Genomic DNA, 26,398 nt, shown 5'->3' on the forward strand with positions numbered 1-26,398 from the left:
TCAGCTTCAGCATCAGTCCTTCCTATGAATATTCAGGACTGATTTCCTTTAGGATGGACTGGGTGGATCTCCTTACAGTTCAAGGGACTCTTGAGTCTTCTCCAACACCACAGTTCTTCACTAGCAAAATTTTAATAACTAACAGCTTTTTCTTTTTTTCATATATCTTTACTTTTAGTTGCAGAACTGCGTTATAAAATAAAGGTGAAACTCCAATTCACAAAACATTTAAAAGCAAAATTTATTTGGGAAAAGTCAGAGCATAAAGTCTATGACAGAATGAAACATTGTTCACTGGACTTGCCCCTAAGCTCTGTCATGGCACCAAAGACTACTCTGGGTGAATGTACATTCCAGAGCAGACAGTTTAATAATTATGTCCTTAATCTCTTTCCCCAAAATGACTACTGCTGGTCTCAATTACTATATTCTTGTTGGCTGCATATATTTTTCTGTTATGTAATCCAAGAATTTAATTGTGAATAAAATCATTAGTGTTACCACATTAATTACTATAGCAACATGTGATTGTCATTATAATCAAGTTTAAAGCAACATGAAGTTTATGCTCATTTCCTTCAACTTAAAAAATTTAAATTATCAGATATAAGTGAAATTAATTTTGACTTTGAATTCTATTTTCTAATAAAGTCATCATTGTATAACATTTTTCAATAGTTATCCTATTTATTGGATCTTCCCCTGTGGCTGAGCTGGTAAAGAATCCACCTTCAAAGCAGGAGATCTGGGTTCAATCCCTAGGTGGGGAAGATCCCCTGGAGAAGGGAAAGGCTACCCATTCCAGTATTCTGGCCTGGAGAATTCCATGGACTGTATAGTCTGTGGGTTTGCAAAGAGTCGGACTCGACTAAGCAACTTTCATTTTCACATATGGTGTTTTCTAGTTCTCCTCAACTTAAACTGAAATTATTAAATCTTATAAAAGAATGTATATAATTCACATTATATTTTAAATTTAATAAATTGTTATGTGATAGAAATGCAATTTACTTCTAGTATATTTTTGAACCCTGGTTTATGAACTCAGGTTTGTGTTTCACTGATGCTACCTGTAGGATAATCTGATGTTATCATTAGATAATATATAAATCTTCAGTCTGCTAAAATAGAAGTCCTCTCTGTGCATTAGTGACCTGTATTCATAAGGCAATTACATTTTCTGTTAAACCCAATAGCTATTACTGGAACATTTGGAGTGCCTTGTGTCACGACACGAGAGGTCACTGAGAATGACGGTGGTGAAGCGACAAGCCCAGTCACCCTCGGGAGTGTCCAGCGAAGTTGAGGTTCTCAAGGCGCTGAAATCTTTATTTGAGCACCACAAGGCCTTGGATGAAAAGGTATAGTACTGGGAAAGGATTATTACAGTTTGATATGTCAATTATAACTTCAATAAAGCTGAAATTAAAAATCAAACTACTGGAAAAAAGGTATAGTATTACCAAAAGATTTCAAGCTTAACTCTGCTTTTGTCATCATCGTCAAGCTCCTTGTCTTCATCCACGACTCAGTTGATTGCTGTAGTCAGGCAGTTCAGAGGAACATATTTGAGTTACAGGAAAAAATCACTCAAAAAATGCAACTGGACTATTTCATGTATATTATTAATATTCATAACCACATTCTTTTGTTTAATCCCACTGAATCTATGGCTTATTAAGGCTCCTATTATGGCACGCTGTAGTCCTAGTCTAGATGGCCATTTGAAATTTAATACTGTCATTTAGCCTTTCTTTCTTTCTCCCTTTCTCTCTTATTCTCTCCCTACCCCGCAGTCTCTCTCCTCCCTGCCTCTCTGAAGTGTGTCGCCATATAGAAGACTCCTAGCTGACAGTAAAACATCTTGAGATGTAAATTGGATGTACTTTTACCTTTAGAGATTCATATTAGAAGTTTAGGGTTTTATTTGGGGAATTTCTAATAGCTTAGTACTGAACACACATTTTAAAGAGTCTCCACATGGGGCAGCATAAGGCATTAGTAGCAAAATCTGCTTTAGGTCTTTTTTAAGTAACTGTAAGTTCTCTTAACTGTTACTCAAATAAGTTCTATGGACATTTAATAAGCCAATATGATGATAATATTCTTTGGAGATTAGTAAGGCTTATGACATGATTTCAATTTTGTTAAATTTCAAAGATTAAAATTTTAAAATTAATAAGGCTTTAGGATTTTCTACAGTGGGAATTGGGGCACTTCATTGTAAATTATCTGACAAGTTCTGAGCACTAAAATCCAAACTAGGGATTATTACTCAGTTATATATAGATTTTGAGCATACAGATACTTTTGCTCTATTTAATATTTATATCCATACATATTTTTATCATCAGTCTTTCAGATGTTCTTAGAGCAGGGGATTTTGTGCATGTATAAGGATAACTACAATTCTGTCTTCAAGATTATTAATAAGAAACTGTATCTTATTTTTAATTTTAGTATAAGAGGCAATTAGTTTATAAATAATTTTGAATAAGACACAAATGGATATTATATAAAAATCCCTATCTATATAATATCAACTAATATAAAACAGTAATTTAATATCTTTAATGTTTACTTTCTTATTATATTTCTTTTCTTAGTATAAAACTGCATTAATAAGAATTAGCAAGACTGTACATTTATACAATAGCTATTATGTGTTAGACTCCTTGGCATATATTTGGCACACTTTCTTTACAAGTAAGGAGTTCCTAGCGCTGGAGTTCACATGTCAATAACAGGCTATGTGACGCAAAGATATATACAATGTGATATGGAGTCACAGGAAGAGTTGCAACTAACTGTGCTTGAAGAAGTAATAAGAACGTCAAGAATGTCTTCACAGAGGGGGTGACATTTGATCTGGGTATTAAAATGTCTAAGGGTTGTTAGGCAGAGAAGTAAAGATACTCTAAGCAGTATGCTCAATTTGTGAACTAACCAAGAGTGTTGAAAAGAGCATGGCCTATTCAGAGAAAATCTAGCAGTTTTGAGTGACTTGAGTGAGGGTCTAGAGAGTGAATAGTTTTGGCTGTTCCCCAGATGTCCCACATCACTTAAATGAGGGATGCTGTTATGAAAAAAAAATGAATAGAAGGCAATAAATAAAACAGCACTTCGTACAAATATGAGTACATTTAAGAAGAAAATGGTTGTTGTACAACTTAGGATCTAAAAGTAATTTAGTACATATTAAAGTTCAGTGAGCTTAGCATAAGCTATTTCATACTGTGACCATAGGAACTGTAATAGGGTTTAGTAACTCACCAGAAGTACCCTGGATGTTGCTAAGTTCAGGGGCAACTGAACTGATTGTCAACTAAGTAATAACAAATAGCCTAAAGGAAAAGTATTATGAGCTTGAACTTTGGAGTTAGACTGAATTAGACAAGTGTCTTAAGTTCTCTAATCTGTTTTCTCTTCTTTTGAATGAAGAGAACTCTACCCTACCCAGTAGAGTTGTCTGACATATAAAGCTCCTAGCCAGTACTTAGTAAATGAGAAATGCTCAGTAAATGTTAATGAATGTTATTGTTAATGATAAATTTCAGCACTTGACAAAAATTACAAACTACGTAAAGATATTAGTATCACTGTTGATTCACATGCTTATTTAAATTAGCATTTCATTTAATTATTGAGGGGTTGACGTGTGCCTAAGCATCTTCATAAACAATTTTCCTAACTAAGAATAGCTAACAGCTTCTTGTGGTGATCAGGAGAGGTGAGGAGAGACCCATATAAACAAGTACTTACAATATTCTATTTTAAGTGCTATGGTTATTAACATAAAACATATATGAAAGATCAGAAGAAGATGTAATGAAAAACTTTGCCACAGAAGGTTTAGAACACAAGAAGAGCTAAATAAAATACAAAGACTGAGCATAGCTCTGGACAATTGCAATGACTGGCAGTCTTCATTATTAATGTCCTCATTTATATTTTCACTGAGCTGTAGGGTAGAATACACACCAATTAGCTAAGACCAGCAGTGATTTTGACATAGTTCTCCAATATGTGTACCAATTTTGTGGGCTAGAGGAAATGAAAAATGTATGTCTTTTAAACATAGTACTCTAACCTCTTTATTTCAGTCTAAATGTGATCTGATTAGTGTTGCATATGTTGAGATTAATTTACATTTTGACTATTTCATATTGCTCTTCTCATCAACCCAAATTCTTAGATTTTTATCAGAATATCAGAATATTTTATATCTAGTATTTTAGGAAATGGTGCATAAAACTTTACAATCATCTCTGTTAAATATCAAGAACTTCTACTGAGGTTTCTGTTGATATCTGCATTCAGTGTATCAGCAGTCCTCCTCATTTTCATGCCTATGGAATATTTGTTTTGTTTGCATCTTTCCAAGCACTCATAGAAAAAAGTATTTCCCAAGTCAAATCATCAAAGATTTCCTTTTAAGTCACTCTTGTTCAGTTATTAATCAACATAAGTTTCATGCATTTTTATGAACAGTTGGATATTTGTCTAACAGCATTGGTACCTGGCAGCCAATCTGGCATACTTAAATATCATGAAGGATCTTGTGTAATTACATTTGATATCAAATATCCATTTATGCATGTATTATTAATTTTCAGATTTTAAACATAATGAAATATAATGAAAATATCAATGAAATTCATATTAAAACTCCACTCAGGCATTAATTCTTTCTTATTTAAGATGTATTTCAAGAGTTAAGTATACCCAGTCACCTGAATAATTTCAGTTTCATTATGCTGTATTAAAATAATTGAGATTTTTTAAAAAATCTAATCAGAGTCTAGATTCATAAGCTATCACTTGTTTTTTTTATGTCTGCTAACTAGAAAATGTACTTCAATTTTAAAATTATTATGTATATAGGTTTCTAGATATTCTGTGTATTTAACTTATATCCCCAGTTAAATCTTACTTTAAAAAAGAAAAAGAATTAAACTATACCATTAATAAATTAATAAAATTGAATTTTATTATGTAATTTATTTATATAATTACATATTAAAATGCTTACTGTTATATTCCCATGGAAAATCAATGTTAATCATAAATAATCTAAAACTCACCATGAATTCTATTTTAAATTAAATCTATAAATTTTGTTGATGTTTTTAAGGAAAATTAAACTGCTGTAGTCATTTATTTTAGTTTAGCCAAACTTCTTTCTCTGAGCTTTTCTACTTTTGATGCATTTAATATGAAGCATATCTGTAAATCTGAACATAAGATAACTAAAACAATTTTAGAAGTTCTAAGAAAACAAAGATCAAAGAAACTTTTCTCTGAGTTTCATTTGTATATGAAACATTTGGAAATCATTACTTTCAAACTGAATGTGCATTCTTTGGTTCTGTAAAATATAATGGTTTAACCTTTGGTATCTGAAAAGTAGTTAGGAATTCCAGAGTAATTACATACTTTCCAATCCCTCAATTACCATGTAGACCTCTAACTAATACAAAATTAATTTTGTGAGCAATGGGCAACAATTTTCAGGTTCTAAGAATCCTTTGCTTTTAGACAAATTATTTTGTACTAAACATCAAAGGAAAAGACTTATTTTTTAAAGCAGTAAAAGTTTTTTGCCTTTATCTTATGCTTAATCAGTGACTGTTTTTCAGATGAATTCATAATAAACTTTTGAACTTTGCCTCCACTTTGTATCAGAATTCAGTACAAGAGGAGTTGATCTTAACTGAAACACTAGAAGGACTTGTTTGCAAGAAATAAATCCCTTGTTACAGTCATATTGTAAAGTGACAACATAGTCATAGTATTCCTGAGCACTTAGGGATATAAATAGTTTAATAGTTTGCCAAATGTGACTGTCTCTGGTAATATTAATGGATTCAGCACAGTTCAATATGTATGGGATGTACATTACTGCACATATTTTGGTTTTTCTTCTAGGTAAGGGAGCGACTGAGGGTTTCTTTAGAAAGAGTCTCTGCACTGGAAGAAGAACTAGCTGCTGCTAATCAGGAGGTAACATACCAAACTTTCTCCTCTTTCGAGGTGCAATATCGATAACATTATATCCCTTGTGTTTCACGTCACATTTATTAAAACTGTCACAAAAAATAAATTACATTCTGTTTATGCCACTGAACAAGGCCTGTTCAAACTAGCTGCCAGAATTATGTTTTCTGATTTCTGGTGATTCAGATCTGTCACTAAGAGAGGAAAGGAAAATTATCAAGAGCTAGTGATATAAGAGCTACTGAGATGGGGATTTAGAAAGACTGCAGTCAGAATGCCAGTCCTTTTAAGAAGTAAAACACAGCTCCAAAACTGGAACACATGTCAAATATCTCTTAAATTAGGAAATTGTTACAAATGAAGCATTGTGCCCATGTTTAGTGGCATCTTTGAATCCACTCTTTTGCTCTCATTCATGACGTTAAGAAAGTATTTTATAATCATAATCATCCATGAGATTTACAGAGTTGTTTTTCCTTTAGAATATTTTATTTCCTTGTTTGTCTACCAGTGAACTTGGGTCATTGGATAAGATATAGATGAGTGATAGATAGATGGATCTCAAATTAAATGTATTCAGGCCACTAAAATAGCCCCATCTCGCTCTGTCTCTCTCCTTTTCTCTGATAATTATTTACAAGGCTACCTTTTTTCAGAAGTCTGTTCCAGGAATGTAAATACAGGTATTATTATTACTAAACAATTTAGCAAAATCTTCCTACTTTTAAATACTTAAGCAAGTGGGAGATCAGTGTCCCTAATTATAGGTTTGCCAAGAGATTCTTAACAAAATAATACATTTACACTTCACATACAAACAAGTATATATTTACAACCATGCTAAAAGTCTTGTCTGGTACAAACTCCCTTGTTTTTTAAAATTAGCTAGGCTAATGAAATGAGCTTTTATAGGCTTTTGTTTGTTCTAGGTTTAACAATTTAAACTTCAGAAATAATGCATTTCCCATTCTCACAGATGATTTTGGAGTTAGCACCCTTTAACACTTTTCTTTATATAATCTATTCTTCGGAGACTTCATCCATATCTCCTTCATCCAAGACTTCAACCATGACTCCTGTGAAAAAGAAACCAAATCTGTAACTCAGCATTCATGCTCTTTTCTGAGCTCCACTAAAGGTTTTAAAAATTGGTTTGGCATCTTCAAGGGCTCTGCTAATGTTTGTATAGATTGTTCTCTGCCACAGGTGTCCAGCAAGCATGAATCAAGGATTAAACCATTTTAGGATTTAATAATGAAGACATGCACTAAAGGGACTGTAAACATTTATAGGCACCCATTTTTCTAGTTAACAAAAAGTTACCATGTGTGCTGACGAGCCTCCCTAGGTTCCCTCGTGCCCCTTAGATTCTCTGTGGCACGTTAATGAAGTGAAATAAGCAGTCTTATTAAAAAGAACATGAGATAACTATATGTTCTGTTCTGAAAGCTCCAAAGCATTCTATTATGGAAAAAGGAAGAGGTTGTACAGAGTGCTCCCAGTTTTGCACAACTACAAATAATAGTAATGCAATTTTTAAAAATTAATTAATTAAGAAAATAATGTATTACTATAGGACTAGGAAAAAAACTAGCCAAACTGTTACCATTAGTTGTCTTTGGTGTTTGCAAACATGTGCTATATATTTCTATAGTCTTTGATTTTTTTAATAACTTTTCATTATACTTATAAATAAATGAAATCATAAACATTTTAGAGTCAGATGCCATTTTCCGTATTAGATTATTCTATTGGTATGTTAATAATAGCAATAGCTAATATTTATTGAGTGCTTTAAATCTCTAGGCTTTACGCTAGATACACATATATCAGCAGAATAATACTGGAAGTTCAGTTCAGTTCAGTCACTTAGTCGTGTCAGACTCTTTGCGACTCCATAGACTGCAGCATGCCAGGCTTACTAGTATTATTTTACAAGTGAACCCAGAGAGATTATTTCTCCTAACGTACCACTATTCTCTCTTGAAAGTGTGATTGTCTTTGAATTTATCTTAGCTCTATGCATTCACGGGGTTTCGATGCATACATTTAACCTTATCCACACTCTATCCTGCACTAATTTGTTCTCATTTTTCCATATACATCAAAACCACCATAGTTCAGATCTTCCTTATTCTCAACTGGGATATTACAGTAGGGTTTCTGCTGTATAATTCTTCAAGGTTAAATACACTAAGCAAAGCTCCATTCATACTGATTATTATCATATTTTCTGATATATAATGTAATCTATGCCATATTAATATGTTACTAACATAATGATATAATTTACATATTCAGTTCAGTTCAGTTGCTAAGTTGTGTCCGACTCTTTGTGACCCCATGGACTGCAGGACGCCAGGCCTCCCTGTCCATCACCAACTCCTGGAGTTTACTCAAACTCAAGTCCATTGAGTCAGTGATGCCAACCAACCATCTCATCCTCTGTCGTCCCCTTCTCCTCCCGCCCTCAATCTTTCCCAGCATCAGGGTCTCTTCAAATGAGTCAGTTCTTCACATCAGGTGGCCAAAGTATTGGAGTTTCACCTTCAATATCAGTCCTTCCAATGAATATTCAGGACTGATTTCCTTTAGGATGGACCAGTTGGATCTCCTTGCAGTCCAAGGGACTCTCAAGAGTCTTCTTCAACACCACAGTTCAAAAGCGTCAATTCTTCGGCACTCAGCTTTCTTTATAGTCCAACTCTCACATCCATACATGACTACTAGAAAAACCATAGCTTTTACTGGATGGACCTTTGTTGGCAAAGTAATGTCTCTGCTTTTTAATATACTGTCTAGGTTGGTCATAACTTTCCTTCCAAGGAGTAAGTGTCTTTTAGTTTCATGGCTGCAATCACCATCTGCAGTGATTTTGGAGCCCCCAAAAATAAAGTCTGACACTGTTTCCACTGTTTCCCCATCTATTTCCCATGACGTGATGGGACCAGATGCCATGATCTTCGTTTTCTGAATGTGGAGCTTTAAGCCAACTTTTTTACTCTTCTCTTTCACTTTTATCAAGAGGCTCTTTAGTTTTTCTTCACTTTCTGCCATAAGGGTGGTGTCATTTGCATATCTGAGGTTATTGATATTTCTCCCAGCAATCTTGATTCCAGCTTGTGCTTCTTCCAGCCCAGCGTTTCTCATGAAGTACTCTGCATATAAATTAAAAAAGCAGGGTAACAATATACAGCCTTGATGTACTCCTTTCCCTATTTGGAACCAGTCTGTTGTTCCATGTCCAGTTCTAACTGTTACTTCCTGACGTGCATACAGATTTCTTAAGAGGCAGGTCAGGTGGTCTGGTATTACCATCTCTTTCAGAATTTTCCAGAGTTTGTGGTGATCCACACAGTCAAAGGCTTTGGCAAAGTCAATAATGCAGAAATAGATGTTTTTTCTGGATCTCTCTTGCTTTTCCAAAAATTTACATATTTATGAATGTTAATAACATAATGATCTCTACTACTAGGGCTAATAACTCTTATTAGCCCAATTTTCTGAGTCATTCTAACATCTTGTTAAATTATAGTATTCATTGTTTTTGAAAGCAGCCAGCATTTTTCCTGACTCTAAATCTTACTTACGTTAATGTCTCTCTTGGAATGTGTCCACAACCCCTATTCACCCATTGAAATCGTACTTCCCCATTTAAACTCAAGTTCAGACATCACCTTTCTAATGAAATCTTTTATGATTTCTATCCGATAATCATTGCTTCTTTGTTTAAATTGCTTACTCTCATTGCTTCAGCATTTGTTTTGACTGTTAAACAAGTATTAGAGTTTATTATATACCTAAGTCTAGGTTGTTAGTTCCCTGAGAAAGTGAGCTATGTCTTGCTTATTTGTGCTTATTTCACTCAGTACAGTGATATCAACTTTGTGATCAATATATATTTGTCAGCTTGCATTGTATAGAGTTCCTTCTATTTGGTATTTTCACATTGTTCCTTGGGTATTTCCTTATTTAAATAGTTGGAACAACCTTCGTCATGCTCAATAAACAGCACTATATTGATCATGTCTATAAAATAAGGATGTTTGTCTTTTCAAAATATAATTATTGAGTAACTACTATGTACAGAAAATTCTGTGAGTCTCTGATGGTAGAAGTAGAAAAAAAATGAAAGGATAAATAAGCATTATGCAGATGTTTATATGGACTTCCCTGGTGGCTCAGAGGTAAAGAATCAGCCTGCCAGTGCAGGAGACTCAGGTTTAATCTCTGGATTGGAAAGATCTCCTGGAGAAGGAAATGGCAACCCACTCCAGGATTGTTGCCTGGGAAATTCCATGGACAGAGGAGCCTGGCAGGCTACAGTCCATGGGGTCTCAAAGAGTTGGACATGACTTAGTGACTAAGCAACAACAAAATGTTTATATAATTTGTCCTCCAGTGATGAAGACAAACATATAAACATAAGTAAAATGTAATTTAGTACAAAACTAAATAAAAATAAAACAGAGACTCAAATAAAGTACAAAAGAGCAGAGAGATGAAGAGTATTTGTTTTGAATCAAATTATCAGAGAAAGTTTCACCCATGAAGGAAAATTATGATTTGGATTCAAAACTGTAGGGAAACATTTTAAGGTGAGCAAACAGTATGATTAAGGAAACCTGAATTTGCCTGTTTCAGAAATAATGGATGATATTGTATTGGTAAGAATCTAAGTATGAAAAAGTGTGGAAGAGGAGGGAAGAGAGGATAATAGGACTCAGATTCTAGAAAACCCTGAAGTCATGCTCAGAATGTGGCATTTACTCTTTATGAAATTAAAAAGCACTGAGGTGTAGTTTTGTATTTGTTTTGTAGTGTTTTATTTTTGGTTTTTGTTTTTGTGTTGGTAAAGTGAAATCCACTGAAAATGTGTCCTCTTTTTCTCTTTTATAAACTGTGGGGTTAGGGTGCAGTAGAGCTGGAAAGTTGACAATCTGATATGGCTAGCTGACATAATAAACTGTGATTTTGAGCATGATACATCAATTCAACAGACATTTATTGAGCATTTTCTGTTTACCAGCCATTATATTAAGTACTGGGTATAAATATATTGATAAACTCAGATATTAATAAAGCAACAGTTTTTTTTTCAAATCTGTTAGGGAAAATAGACACAGTAAAAAGTAACTATAATGAGGAGTTACTATTTAAGGGTCCAGAATCTCAGTTTGGGAAGATAAGAAAATTTTTGAAGTTGAATGGTGTTGATGATTATATAACAATGTAAATCTATGTATTGCCACTTAGCTGTACACCTAAAATGTTTTAAATGGCAGATTCTATATACTATTTACCACAATAAAAAGTAATTATAATGCAATAATACTAAAGTGAAAATGAAACCACAAGCTTTAGTAGTAATTAATTGTATGGACATGAATGAGGAAAAGCAGATGGTATTACAAAAAACTTCCTAGAGATATCCTGCCATTTACAACAACATGGATAATGATGAACTTTGAGGGCATTATGCTAAGTGAAATAAGTTAGACAAAGAAAGACAAATACTATGTGATCTCATTTATATACAGATTCTAAAAATGTCAAACACACAGAAAGACTAGATTGGTGTTGCTAAAGGCTAGAGTTTGGGTAAAAAGGGGAGATGTTTGTCAAAGAATATAAACTTTCTCTTATACAATGATTAAGATTAGGAGATCTGATATACAGAATGGTGACTATAGTTCACAACACTTATCAGTTCAGTTCAGTCACTCAGTCCTGTCCAAATCTTTATGTAGTATACCTGAAATTTAATAAGAGCAGGTCATAAATGTTCTCAACACACACACACACACACACACACACACACACGTGAAGTATTAGATATGTTAGTTAGGGCTTCCCTGATAGCTTAGTTGATAAAGAATCTGCCTGCAATGCAGGAGACCCTGGTTCAATTCCTGGATCCAGAAGATCCACAGGAGAAGGGATAGGCTACCCACTCCAGTATTCTTGGAATTCCCTTGTGGCTCAGCTGGTAAAGAATCTGCCTGCAATGTGGGAGACCTGATTTCAGTCCCTGGTTTGGGAAGATCTCCTGAAGAGGGGAAGGGCTACCCACTCCAGTTAGTTAACCTTATTGTGGTAATCTTTCATAATATATACATATATCAAATATTCACATTGTATACCTTAAACTTATAAATGTTTTTCATCAGTTATATATCCATAAAGCTGGAAAAAAAATTTAAATATTCCTAGGGAAAAATATTTACCTAGAATTTTGAGGGTGACTACAAAGAGCTTGTCAGATGAAGCTGGAGGAAGAAAAGAGAAGCAGGCAGTATTACAGATGGGGATGAGGCTGCAGAGAAAGGCAAATCTGAGTCTGGGATGCCTAGAGCCTGGCTTCATCCTGTAGACAATGGTGAATCAGCAACAAGCTTTTTTAAAGGGAAGAAATATAATCAGATTTTTAATGTTGCAGACTAGCGTACAAGAGTTACAACTAAAAAAATATATGTCTGAGTCAATATTCTATGTTTATAGTTCAGATAAAAATCACTACTGCTTCTTGAAAGAAAGAGGACTCCTAATGCAAAATACAGAAGTTAAACAGAGAACTTGAACAATCTGGCATTTCTTAAGTTCTTTTACTAATGGAAAATACTAATAAATGAAAGAATCAAAACAACATTGTAAATAAATACATATACATAATGAAAATTTGTTGTTATTTTATGCCTCTTTGAATAGCCCCACAAGGGCAGACTGTATTGTTAACATTGAATACATCTTCCAGGCCATTGTCCTAAAAAAGTGAGTCCAGATTCTTTAGACAGAGAAAATGCAATCAAGTCTTTATTTCTTGAAGAGTACTTTTGTTATTGCTTAAAACTGGAAAACTACAAAAAAAAAAAAAAAAGTACAATAAAGGGAAGTACAGAGGAATAAATAGATTACATTCTAACAATGTGTTCTCTTTTAGCAGAAGCCCATATGCTTTTTTAATTATTTAATTAAGCCAGACAAAATGGATTATTCAGAAGCTACAGTAAAAGTTCAATTGACAGACTAATTTCACTGAGTCCACAGCTGTACTTATTTTAAAAGCTTTTCTATGTGATTGTATTATATCTAAAATGAACTGGCACATTTAGTTGCAGACTGTATTTTTATGTTGCTTTTATTCTATGTTTTCATTTTATTCCAGCCACTGAATCTTTCAACTTTCAATAAGAATTATCTTAAGGAAATTAGCATTTCATGTTACTTCATCTACAACCAGCCTTATTCCTAAAGTCTTATTTCCTAAGGAAAAATTAAATAACTTTATGGGCAAACCAGGTATCACTCACATTCAGAATACTGGATCAAGATCATGAGAGGGGCTAGAGACAACAAATTCACATTTGAGGAGTTTATGGAACCTTGGAATATGGCCATTGTTTTAAGTACATTGCACTTTTAATCATCACTACAGTCTTTTGAGTTAAGAACCAGTACTGTATTGAATCCATGGATGTGGAAAAGGTAAATAGGTACAGGCAAAGGTGAAACCTACACCAAAAAGTAGTCAAGAGTCCTCGAAGCAAAAAAAAAAAAAAATGATAGAAAGAGGGAGAGAGAGACAAGAGTTTTAAATGGAGATTGGATGTGTCAGCAGCATCAAATGTTTCATAGAAAACTGTGAGATCATGTCTAATATGAGGTTATTCGATTTGCAATTAGAAAGTCTCTGAAAATGTTTGCAAAGACATTATAGTAAACTATAATGGAAGGAAACTATAATGGCACTATAATGGAATAGCTGTGATGAAAAGAATTTGAGTAAATTAGAAGTCTAAAAATGGGAGACAGTGAGGAATACTCATCTGAGAAGTTTGGCAATGGAGAGAGGAGGGTGAAAGCTAAATAAGTAGGCAGTATTCAGGGACAGCCAGTTGAAGATGCTTACAGCCACTACAAAAAAGGAGAAAGAAGGGGTTATTGATGGACAACAGGGAAGAGGATAAGAGTGATTTGGAGATCAATGGAAAGTAGTAGCACTCCTACCTTTGAGAATTGTGGGAAGGAAAATGGAATGTGTAGTAGAGACGTGAATGAAGATTTTGATCTGGAGAGGAAAGAAGACATAGGAATTTTATCAGAGGGTCATCCCAAGGAAGTGGATTATCTGCTAAGGGAGGTGGAAACAGAGTTACTTTTGTGAGTTCAAAAAGCTTGAGAATACCATAATGTAGAATATGGCAAAGAGTCAATTAAGACTAAGCAAGAACAATTTGGGGTGGTGTGGTAGACTCAGAGGAAGCTCTCATTAAGTTACCCTGGCAAATTAAATAAAGCCAGTTTCCACAGCACTTCGGAGAAGGCAATGGCAAGCCACTCCAGTACTCTTGCCTAGAAAATCTCATGAACTGAGGAGCTTGGTAGGCTGCAGCCCATGGGGTCACTACTTGTCGGGCACGACTGATCGACTTCACTTTCACTTTTCACTTTCACGCATTGGAGAAGGAAATGGCAACCCACTCCAGTGTTCTTGCCTGGAGAATCCCAGGGAGGGCGGAGCCTGGTGGGCTGCCATCTATGGGGTCACACAGAGTTGGACACGACTGAAGCAACTTAGCAGCAGCAGCAGCAGCCACAGCACTTATGAACTGAAACAACATAGATTCGTCATGGTATTTCCTTATCTAAATCTATGAAGTTCTGTTCTGTTATTCATCATAATTTGAAAGAATGAGATACAAATATGAAACTAAAGTTGTCTCAGGTGACTTTGCTTCAGAGGTAAAATGTTGCCCTAAAACTTGATAGAAGTAAAATTCAGGAAGCTTCTGAAATTCATGAGCAACTCAATATTTAAATAATTAGAAAGAAATTTGTTAAAGATAAACCAGAAGAACCAGGGGGAAAGTGGAAAAGTGGTTGAGCAGTGCTTATTAGAAAAATTTGCCTTGGGGGAGCTGATAGCAAAACTTATAGAAATTTGTAGGATCACTTATTTGCAGAATTAATGAAATGACCAAGTAATTTTTCTCTTTAAATTAAACCTGCCATTTCTGTTAGTGGAAAACTCCAGATATAGAAAAGGACACCACTGAAAAAGTTCTTGAGTTAAATTATTTCATAATCCTAAAATTGGTAATTATTTATGTTGATAGGCCTTTTGCCAATTACTCATTTTGGGGGTTCATTTCATTCTATCTCTTTCCCAGTTCTATGAGATAAAAGCAGATTTAATATTTTATGTCTCTCACTGCCTTTATTAAATGATTAATCTTAAAACAGCTTGCTGATTTCCTACATGTTTATGTACACAACATATCCTAATTCAACTGGTTGGTTTATTTTCATCATTAGTAAATGAAACTTTTCATTATCAATAAGTTCCTTGATCAACTTGAATTCTCATTCCAACAGAAAGTCTAATGTAAGTTTCATGTCTTATTAGCATTTGAGTCATCATGACTCAATTTTATTAGCATTTGAGTCATCATGGCTCAGTTTTTTTTTTTTTCTAGATGTTTATTTGGATTTTATTTTTTTATTTATTTTTAATTGAAGGATAATTGCATTACAATATTGTGTTTGTCTATCATCAACATGAATCAACCATAGGTTTTCCCATGTTCCCTCCCACTTGAACCCTCCTCCCACCTCCCTCCCCATCCCACTCCTCTAGGTTGTTAGGAGCCCTGGTTTGAGTTCCCCGAGTCATACAGCAGATTACCATTAACTGTCTATTTTACATATGCTAATGTATGTTTCCATGTTACTCTCTCCATACATCCCACCCTCTCCTTGCCCACCCCCGCCAGCCATGTCCATAAGTCTGGTCTCCATTGCTTCTCTGCAAATAGGTTCATCAGCAAAACTTTTTAAATGACAACAGTGTTTGCATAAGATAATGCCATCCTTGCAGCTGCAAACTTAGATCCCTTGAAGGTAATAAAAAATCCTCGACGTGGTCTTTTTAGATTGCCTGCAAACTGTTAAGAGTTTCCACAAAGCCACTTACTGGGAACCTACTCTTCCTGTTGGAGTTGTATCATTTGGAGTTAGAAAATTGTGTAATTGTTAATTGATTTTATTTAATGGTAGCGTTTAAGCATCGTGAAGGATGTCCTTTTTTGCTTGATATTGATCAACTCAAAGTTTCAGCATGGTCAAACCTATAGTTGTTCACAAAGGCTTACAATTCCCTATGACACCTCTAGATGTTCCTTTGTGATGGTACTCCACTATGAACATAAGTATAGAAACTGTAAATTACCCAAATTATTATCATCAATAGAAAATGTCTTCTTTGTTGCTGATCATTGTATTGTTCTAGTACAAAGAATATTTCCCAAATAGAAAGGAATCAAGACATCTTACAACAATGTATGTTAAATCTCAGCAGTGAAAAGAGAGCTAAAGAAACTGCTATTTGCTACTTCCATTATTTTTACTATTTTCAAGACCGGTGTGAAGCAATTGTTTAAAATATAGTTTAAAATTGTCTCCTGTTGTTTATGAGACGTTTGAAGTCTGTCTTCAAGTCTTTTAAAAGTCTCTGTTTTGGTTAGAATCTTGTCTTTGATGAAAGTATAAAGTTTGTTTTTCTTGTAATAGCAGACTTGATTGTTTTATATTTGCATATGGAGATCATGAATTATTTTTTTCTATTAGCAAAATCATGCTTGATATTAGTATTAATACTTTGGTCATAAACATCATAATTGATGGGTATTACTTTACCCATGTGTTTATTAGCATATTATTTTTAACTCTAAAACTAAAAAGTTGAGCAAGATTATTTATCCTTTTTAAGTGTAGTACTGAATTTAGTAAGAGACAAGGTACAAAATAAAAATTAAAAAAGTATATTAAATTCAAGTCAAAAGATTTCAGTTTCAGTTGACTCCTATATCTATCACTTATTGATTCTGTAACCCATGGTAATTTATTTAACCTCTGCACCTCAGCTTTTTCATCTGTGAAATGGAATATTAATAAATTTTGGAAAATAAATAAATAAATAAAATCTGGGCTAGCCTATCTTTCAAGGGAGTCATGATTTTAGATAAAATAGTATACAAGGAAACACTTTGTAAACTTGAAGTACTTAAGTTGTATTACTTTTATTAGGTTTAAAAAGTGAATATCAGCTAATTAGTTAAATAGATGAAAACTCTCTTCTGTTGACAGTGCAAACTTGATGATATAATAGCAGTGCTTTATTTAAACTCAGAACAAAATCCCCTTTTATTAAAGAAACAAAAAATATATTCATTCATAGGATGATTCTGTAGCACTACACAAATGTTATATATGACTTTTCAATTCACTCATTTATGCAGTTTGTAAAAATAATAGCACCTGCGAATCTGAGGGAGATTATTGTGTGCCTGGCATTATGCTAGGCACTGTTGCTACCCCCCATTAGACATGCACACACACAGACATATTTTTCAGTTAGTCATTACAACCTATGAGAAAGTGTAGTTATTACTTGCATTTTGAAACTGAAACTTCAAGGAAATAAGTGAATTGTTTAGCATGTTGTCACTACTCAGCAGGGATCCAAAGCCAGGATGTCAGAAGACTTCAGATTTTAGTGTTTAACAGTAGCCACAAGACTACCTGGCCTTTCTCTTAATAACAAAATTTCTTTAAATATGGAAACTGTTTCTAAATCAACAGTTTACTTAGTAGTAGTTATTTAAATTCATCATGACATCTTTATATTTGTTGTGTTTCTATGGATTACTTCAAGGATCGTGGCTTCATTATATTGACAGAAAGATGCAACAGGCATTAATTAATGACATGCATTAAATCAATTGGGCTTTCCTGGGTGGCACAGTGGTAAAGAATCTACCTGCCAATGCAGGAGGTGCAAGAGATGCGGGTTTGATCAATGGGTCCAGAAGATTGCCAGAACTAGGAATTGGCAACCCATTCCAGTATTCTTGCCTGGAAAATACCAAGCACAGAGGAGCTCAGAGGACTGTAGTCCATGGGATCACAAAGAGTCAGACACAGTGTTTAATGTTCAGCAACTGAACACACATACACAAACAAATCAATTAGTTAAATTAACGTGCATTTGAACTGCCTTATATTGTGTTGAAATTAAACATTTCACTGTATAGAAAAAAAGCACATTAAAACATCTAGATGCTTTTGTAATTATTTGGATAAATTTAATTACTAGATTTTGAACCTTGCATCTAAATGTTTTCCCTTGGTGTAAACTACAGTATAACTCTGCCTGGAATCCTGAAGGAAACAGCATGAGAGCATCATGGTTGTTTTCAGTCACTCAGTTGTGTCCGATTCTTTGTGACCCCTTGGACTGCAGCTGTCTAGGTGAACTCCGGGAGTTGGTGATGGACAGGGAGGCCTGATGTGCTGTGCTTCATGGGGTCGCAAAGAGTCAGACGTGACTGAGCGACTGAACTGAGCTGAACTGGACTGAAGCACGCCAGGCTTCCCTGTCCTTGACCATTTCCCAGCTCTTGCTCAAACTCCATTGAGTCAGTGATGCCATCCAACCTCTCATCCTCTGTCTTTCCCTTCTTCTCCTGCCTTCAATCTTTCCCAGCATCAGGGTCTTTTTCCAGTAAGTTGGCTCTTCATATCAGGTGGCCAAAGTATTGGAGCTTCAGCCTTAGCCTCAGTCCCTCCAATGAATATTCAGGACTGATATCCTTTAGGATGGATTGGTTTGATCTCCTTGCAGTCCAAGGGACTCTCAAGAGTCTTCCCCAACACCACAGTCCAAAACCATCAATTCTTCAGCACTCAGCCTTCTTTCTGGTCCATCTCTTACATCCATACATGACTACTGGAAAAACCATGTCTTCGACTAGATGGACTTTTGTTGCCAAAGTAGTGTCTCTGCTTTTTACTGCACTGTCTGGGTTGGTCATAGCTTTTCTTCCAAGGAGCAAGTGTCTTCTAATTTCATGGCTGCAGTCAGCATTGGCAGTGGTTTTGGAGCCCAAGAAAATAAAGTCTGTCATTGTTTCCATTCTTTCCCCATCTATTTGCCATGAAGTGATGGGACCAGATGCCATGATCTTCATTTTTTGAGTGTTGAGTTTTAAGCCAGGTTTTTCACTTTCCTCTTTCACCTTCATCTAGAGGCTTCTTTATTCCTCTTGGCTTTCTGCCATAATGATGGTGTTATCTGCATATCTGAGGTTATTGTTACTTCTCCCAGCAATCTTTACTCCAGCTTGTGCTTCATCCAGCCCAGCATTTCGCATGATGTATTGTGCATATAAGTTAAATAAATTGACAATATGCACCTTGACGTACTCATTTCCCAGTTTGGAACCAGTCCATTGTTCCATGTCCAGTTCTAACTGTTGCTTCTTGATTTCTCAGGAGGCAGGTAAGGTGGTCTGGTATTCCATCTCTTTAAGAATTTTCCACAATTTGTTGTGATCCACAAAGTCAAAGAATGTAGCATAGTCAATCAAGCAGATGTTTTTCTGGAACTCTCTTGCTTTTTCGATGATCCAACAGATGTTGGCAATTTGATCTCTGGTTCCTCTGCCTTTTCTAAATCCAGCTTGAACATCTGGAAGTCCTTGGTTCTTGTACTACTGAAGCCTAGCTTGGAGAATCTTGAGCATTACTTTGAATTTGAATTTGAGAGTGTTGTATTGGTCCCTAAATTTTCAGTGTAGAAAATCTGAGACCTCACTTTTACTAAACAAAATCAGAGGATTTCTGTAGCACTTCTCTATTCCCATTTCACTTTGGCAGGGAAGGGCAATGGATCTCAAATGTTGAGAAATTTGGAAGTTCCAAAAAGGTGAGCTACGGTGATACTAAAAGGAAATATATGGAACAGAAAGTTTGCATGGATTTCTTTAATCTGCTTTGTGTGTGTATGTCAATGTGTGTGTAACTATTAATTTGACTGCTCATAATTTTACTTTTTAAAACCTTGGTAGCAGAAAACATCACAAGTGTGATCAACTTATATTTGCCATATACTATTTGTTTGTCTTAGCCTTTGGTGGTGGTGCTTGAGTCACTAAGTCATGACCGACTCTTAGCCTTTAGGGATGCTAAAACAAACTACCATAGGCTGGGTGGCTTAAACCACCGCTTACTTCTCACAGTTGTCCATGCTACCTAATCAAAGATCAAGACCTGGTAAATGTGGTGTCTGATAAGAATTTGCTTCCTGGTTCATCAATGGTGCACAGAATGAATGAGAGAGACCTCTAGAGTGTCCTTCATAAGGGCACTAAATCCCACTAATGTGGACTCCACCCTCATGGCTTAATCATCTCCCAGAGGCTACACCTCCTACAACCATCACATTGGGGGTTTGGATTCAAGATATGGATTTGGGGGGGGGGGCACATAAGTCTTCAATCCGTTAACACCATTACAAGCATTTAGCCAAACTTCAAATTCCAGGGACACAGTCATTCATAAGACTGGCCTCACTTTTGACACCAACTCCAAGTTTACGGGATTCACTAGAAAGACTCACAGAACTCACTGGATGCTATTACATTTACCATTATGGCTTATTACAGGGAAATGATACAGCTCAAAATTAACCAAGGAAAGAAATCTATAGGGCAGAGTCTGGGAGGGTTTCAAATGCTGAATTTCCATTGTCCCCAGGATATATTACCCTCCTGGAACTGATGTGAGATAATTCTCCAAGCTGGGAAATTCACTCAAGCTTTGACTCTCCAGAGTTTTTATTGAGTTTTATTTTACTTATTATGTAAACATAACTGATAGTTTGATTGTCCATGTGGTTGATCTCAGCCTTTAGGTCAAGACACAAGCCCTCCTAAACCATATGGTTGGTCTTTCTGACATTATCAGTCCTGAAATAAAACTATTAAGTGTGACCAACCACATCCTATGATCCTCTGTAATTAGATAATTAGACCTCATTCTAAATGAAGACATTCCTATCAGATTTGATGCAGATTACCTCCAAAAGCTATAGGCAGAGGCCTGACCTCTCTTCAGGCAGAGCCAAATTCTTCACTACACAGCTAGAGATCATCTTAACTGTCTCTATCCTAACTGAAGATTTTTTAAATGAATGATTAGTGTTGATAATATCTCCTTATTTAATAACATGCTCATAAAGCCAATATGTTATTTTCTACTCAGAAAATACTGAGATTGGGAGATAAGGAGGGAGAAAAAACTCTGTAAGTAGAATCGGAATATGTGTTGAGAAAGTTTTATAAAACCAATTAACAAGAAACTGAGAGGGACAGAGAGAGAAAAAGAGAGAGAGGGAGGGAGAAAAGCCTGGAAAGGAGTAGGAGAAAGAAAATATAATTTTCTTAAGATGAAATTTCAATACAGTTATAGTGTCAGAAATTTTTTAGGGGAGCCTACTATTTGGGGCAGTGGACGGGGTCAAGCACTTCAGTGCTGCGTTTTAACACACTTCCAGGAAATTTCACTGATTTGCCCTCCTCACCTTTATGGAATTCCAGATTATGAGATAATTGCTGCTATTAACAGTGAGAAGTTATTGAGATCCTGCTAATGCCTCATCACTGTATAAGGCAAAATGTGGTGTCACAGTTTTAAAGATGCAGAAGACATGGTTCTAAAGCATAAAGTAACTCACCTGAAATACAAAGCTAGTAAACATTTGAGCATCTGTTCTTTCTTTGAGTCTATTCATTTCTTCACATCTCTGCCTTTTAAAACGTTTTGTAAGGTAGTGATTAATTCCCACTGATTCCCAAAGGAATAGCTATTTTCTATCCAAGGAATTGGATGGGTTTGCACCCTTGCTGATATTTTTGTTGTATCAAGAACAAAAGTGACTAGGTGAGGAAAATAAGTTACTATTTCAATATTAGAAAAAGAGAAAGCTACTGATATCTTTTTAAAAATATTCTTTCTAACACAGAGAAGCCTGTCATACAAAGGAAGAATAGAAAGGTTGTCCACCCTGGGGCACTAGTTCTCGATCTTGACTGAACACCAGCTTCACCTGTAGAGCTTTGAAAAATACAAGCACATCTAGAAATTCTGATTCACGGTTAGCATGAAGCCTGACTATCTGCACTTAAAAATTATATAGTTTAATTCTGATTTAAGAACTATAGGGATATAGTAGAGAAAAACTATAGCAGACAGACATAGGTCTGTCTAGTTGACTCAGTCTGCCAATTAAAAAACTATGTGGCTTTTACAAATATTATCACTTAATAGAAAAGGAGAAAGTCACAGAGAAGGTAAATAAGGTCATATTGTGAGAAAGTGGTAGAACCAGAATTCTGCTTCACAGTTCATGATCTTATTAAGTGCTCTGCAGAATCTACTGGACAGCTATCAAGTACTGTTTTGTGTCTTGAGGACATACCACTGACTAAGTAAGAAGTAACTAACTGCCTGCTCTCAAAGAGCTTATGTTAGAAATGTATAAACCTAAAATTAAGTTTAGGTAGAGAAAGATTCTGTAAAGCAAATTACACAGAGCTGTGAATAGAAAGCACTGCAAATATAATCTACACTTATTTTTAGTTTTTTTATACATTCTCTCAGTTCTTACATTTGTGATGTTAACCAATGTCATCTAAAATATTCCTATTTAGACACAAGTTAGCAAAGAGTATGTGGGAAAAAAATCTACTTCATCAAATAATTCCTTTTCAGGGATAATTTATTCTGTGTTTCTACTGATTTAAATGAAATTAGAAATAATGTGTGAAAGTGAATAGAAAGCATAAGTCTAAAAATCAGGAAGTAGAGTTATAATTCTGATCTTCCCTAAGTCCACTTGAATAGTTTTTAAAGAAAGAAATGGACATGAGCCGCTACACCAAGGATCAGCAGACTTCTCTTGAAGGACCAGCTTGTAAATATTTTAGGTTTTGTGGGCTGGAAGCTCTTTATCACAACTTCTTTATCATTATAGAGCAAAAGCAATCAGACAATTATGTAAATAAATAAGCTTGGCCCTGTTCCAATAAAAACCTATTTATGGACAGTAGAAATTTAATTTCTTTTTATTTTCATGTATCACAAAGTATTACCCTTCTTTTGATATTTTTTAGCCATTCAAATACGTGAAAACCATTTTTAGCTTTCGGGCCTGACAAAAATAGGCAGCCTGAAGTCTGTAGTTGGCCCCCCCACAATACATGATCACTCAGGTCATGTCCTGAGGCTTACTGTCACAGCCTTCAGAGATCTTTCACTGGGCTGCTGCCTCTGCCCGCCATACAGTAATGACAGGAAAGAAACCCTCTGTACCTGAAGACCTCATATGCATTGGTCCTCAAACAAAAGGGTGTATAACAGTCACCCCTGTTAGAATATTAAAATATTAATTTTGTTAATTTTATATTAATATTAAAATAATAAAACCCACTGAAAGAATATTAAAAAATGCAGATTCATTAAAAGGGGACCTGCATTTAATTCATTTATTTGTTTTACAGTGAGTTATTTATTTTTTATTAATTCATTTTTATTCACAATGTTGTGTTAGCTTCTACTGGACGGCAAAATGAATCAGCCATACATATACATACATCCCCTTCGTTTTGCATTTCCCTCCCATTTAGGATACCACAGTGCATTAAGTAGAGTTCAGATATCATATACTAAGCTGTATATGTAGAATCTAGAAAAATGGTTAAAGAAGCATGACAATGATGTTGAACTGCTAAGAATCCTGATCTAAACATAACATAAATATAGGACATAAAACCTATAAACTGCAGATTGCAACACAGTGAGATATATATCACAATAAAGAAGAGACAAAAATATGAACTGTTCTATGAAAAGTGAGTAGTAAAGAGCCGTTAGAAGTTAGTATTGGCAAGTGGAGAGAAAGTAGCAAGTGGTGTGCACAACCGTCCTTCTATATAGATTATTCAGCTGAGTGCTGTGCATATATTCTGCCCTGGCCAATGACAAGAAAGGCCTGAGCACACTCTAAACAGGAGCTGTAATCTCCACCCGGGGAATTTACTTTCCCCCTGAATAGTTCTGTTCTTTGCTAGCTCTTGACTACAGGCAATTTCCTTATAACCTGTTTCCCTCAATTGCATGCATGCTAAATCGTTTCAGTCGTGTCCAACTCTTTGCGACCATACAGACTATAGCTGGCCAGGCTCCTCTGTCCATAGGATTCTCCAGGCAAGAATACTGGAGTGTGTCGCCATGCCCACCTGCATCTCTTATATCTCCTGCATTAGCAGGAGGATTCTTTACCACTAGCACTGCCTGGGAAGCCCAGTACCTCAATTCTAATAGAATATCCCTCATCAGGTTGTCAAGAGGTTTAAATGAGTTAATACATTTTGGACTGAAAATTAATGCAGAATGTGAGAGTTGTGAGTTAAGTTTTATTTGGGGCAAAATGAAGTCTATAGTTTGGGAGACAGCATTTCAGGGAGCTCTGAGGAATCAGCTCCAAAGAGTCAAGGGGAAAGTCAGAAAACAGGTGATTTTTGTGAAGGGGGAGTCCATGCAATCCAGCACTTATTTTTTGCAGAAGGTTATTGCTAGTCATGAAGGATTTTAGTGCTTTTCTAGATATGAGGAAATGTGAGAATTGGGCTCATAAAATCTTCTCCGGAAAATATCTAACCATCTGAAGACCAGTTCTGCCAGTTTTTTTTCAGAGTGCCTCACTCCTGATCCCCACCCTGAACTCTTTTCAGGAGATGTTGAAGCCAACACCTTCTGGAGCTCATAGCTTGCAGACTGCAAGTGCCAATGGCAAGCGCCAGTTTGTGGGTGACACATAGAGTGCTTAAAACTGTGCTGGGCACATAGTATTTTTCAGTAAATCTTATTGCTATTGATGTTGACATTGATCTTTTCAGCCATGATACTGTTGGACCTCTGTTTAATAAGACGATTGAATTGAGATCTGTAGAGGTGGAGTGTGTCCACAGTAGGACTGACCAGCTGGCAGTTATCGAGTGTGGGACGTGGTTTATGGTTTACTCTCTGTAAATATCACTTTCTTCATCCATTAACAAAAGGTATAAAGACTACATAAGTTCTGGACAATTCCCATTTTGACATTTTATAATATGTACACAATTTAAAGTCATATAAATACAATATTAGAATGCATGCAAATGAATATAACACAAGATTATTACTGTTAGAACCCAATTAAATGGATTGTTTTAAAAGGGATTGTTAAGAATAGTGGGTTTAGTATACTTCCTTTGTGATGTCCAAGGAAGGAACTAAATGGATGAATCCTTTTTATTACCCTGGCTTGCTTTTTTATACGCAAGAAATACTAATGGATATGGTTTCTGCCTTCTACAGTTTTTCAAGTACTTTCAAGCACCTTGAAATACTTTTATTTGCCTCAAGACTCTTTCCCTTAGCATAACAGAGCTAAAAGCAATTGTTGCAAGACATAGCCTATAATTTTGTCACTTCTGCCCTGATTGAAGGGAAAAAAATCAACTGTGTTCTTACAGTGTTAGCCCTGCCTGGCTGAAAAAAGTGAAAAGGTCATTTCTCATGGTACTGAAAGGATAGTATAGTCCATCTCCAAAGAGATTTATTTTATTTTTTTCATATGCCTGTTGGCCATTTTGATTTTTTAAGCATTATTGAGGTATAGCTGATATATAAAAAGTACACTTTAAAGTATGCATCTTGATGAGTTTGGACATACGCATACACTCATGATAGCATCACCACAATCAAGGTACTCAACTATCAACCTCCAAAAATTCCCCTTGGTTCTTTTTTTGGTTTTGTTTTGTTTTTATTTTTGCTTTTGTCATAAGGACACTTAGATGAGATCTATCTTCCATTAAAAAAATTTTGAAGGAAACAATTAAGCTGATACAGACCAGCTTTATATAACACCCCATGAAATAGTCTCTTTTCAGAGAACTGCAAAATGAGATGGAAGGCAAGAAGGTTTTATAAGATAAAGAGTAAAGAACAAATAATAGAAAACATCTGATTGACTGGGGCGGCATTTGTCACCTTGATAGGAGTGAAAAGGCCCAGGGTTAGCTTGGCATTTGGCATTGGCTGACCAGACATGCTGCTTTTCTGGTCGAGCAAAGCATTTACAAGGACACAAAAGTTACCCAAGTTCTGGTGTGCTGATGTGGCTTCATGTTGGACCTAGGAAGTTATTCCAACACCTAACATATTTTAAAGTGCACAGTATCATAGCGTTGACTCTAGCCCCATGTAGTGCAGTGCATCTCTAGAAAGGATTCATCTTGCATAACTGAAACTTCATACCTATCAAGCAACAACCTCCCATTCCCCTCTACCCCCAAACGCCAGAAGGTCCTAATATTTTGTCTGATCTCTGAAGCAGATTCCAAGCCTGGTTAGTACTCAGATCGCAGGGATGAATTTTAATGCAGTCTTTTCAAATATTTGTTGATGGAAATACAGCATGTTTGGATTACTAAAACATAATGTTCATTCTAAAACA

The 26,398-nt window shown here is 35.3% G+C and overlaps 1 protein-coding gene across 26 annotated transcripts in view; it reads left to right on the top strand.

Annotated features, from left to right (window-relative positions):
* The window catches only part of PPFIA2 (PTPRF interacting protein alpha 2), a 507,997-nt gene that overhangs the window by 313,947 nt on the left and 167,652 nt on the right, over window positions 1–26,398 (top strand). For 24 of the 26 annotated variants that reach the window (XR_003511286.1, XM_027543253.1, XM_027543239.1 and 21 more), the window contains 2 exons: window positions 1,197–1,361; window positions 5,929–6,003. Coding sequence is in view for 25 of the 26 variants with exons in the window: in XM_027543253.1 (XP_027399054.1) it covers window positions 1,197–1,361; window positions 5,929–6,003 (240 nt within the window). In the remaining variant the exon portion in view is untranslated. The remainder of the gene's footprint in view (window positions 1–1,196; window positions 1,362–5,928; window positions 6,004–26,398) is intronic. The other 2 variants (XM_027543249.1, XM_027543259.1) reach the window with 1 other exon arrangement.

The sequence above is a fragment of the Bos indicus x Bos taurus genome, chromosome 5, assembly GCF_003369695.1.
Source record: "Bos indicus x Bos taurus breed Angus x Brahman F1 hybrid chromosome 5, Bos_hybrid_MaternalHap_v2.0, whole genome shotgun sequence".
NCBI lineage: Eukaryota > Metazoa > Chordata > Mammalia > Artiodactyla > Bovidae > Bos > Bos indicus x Bos taurus.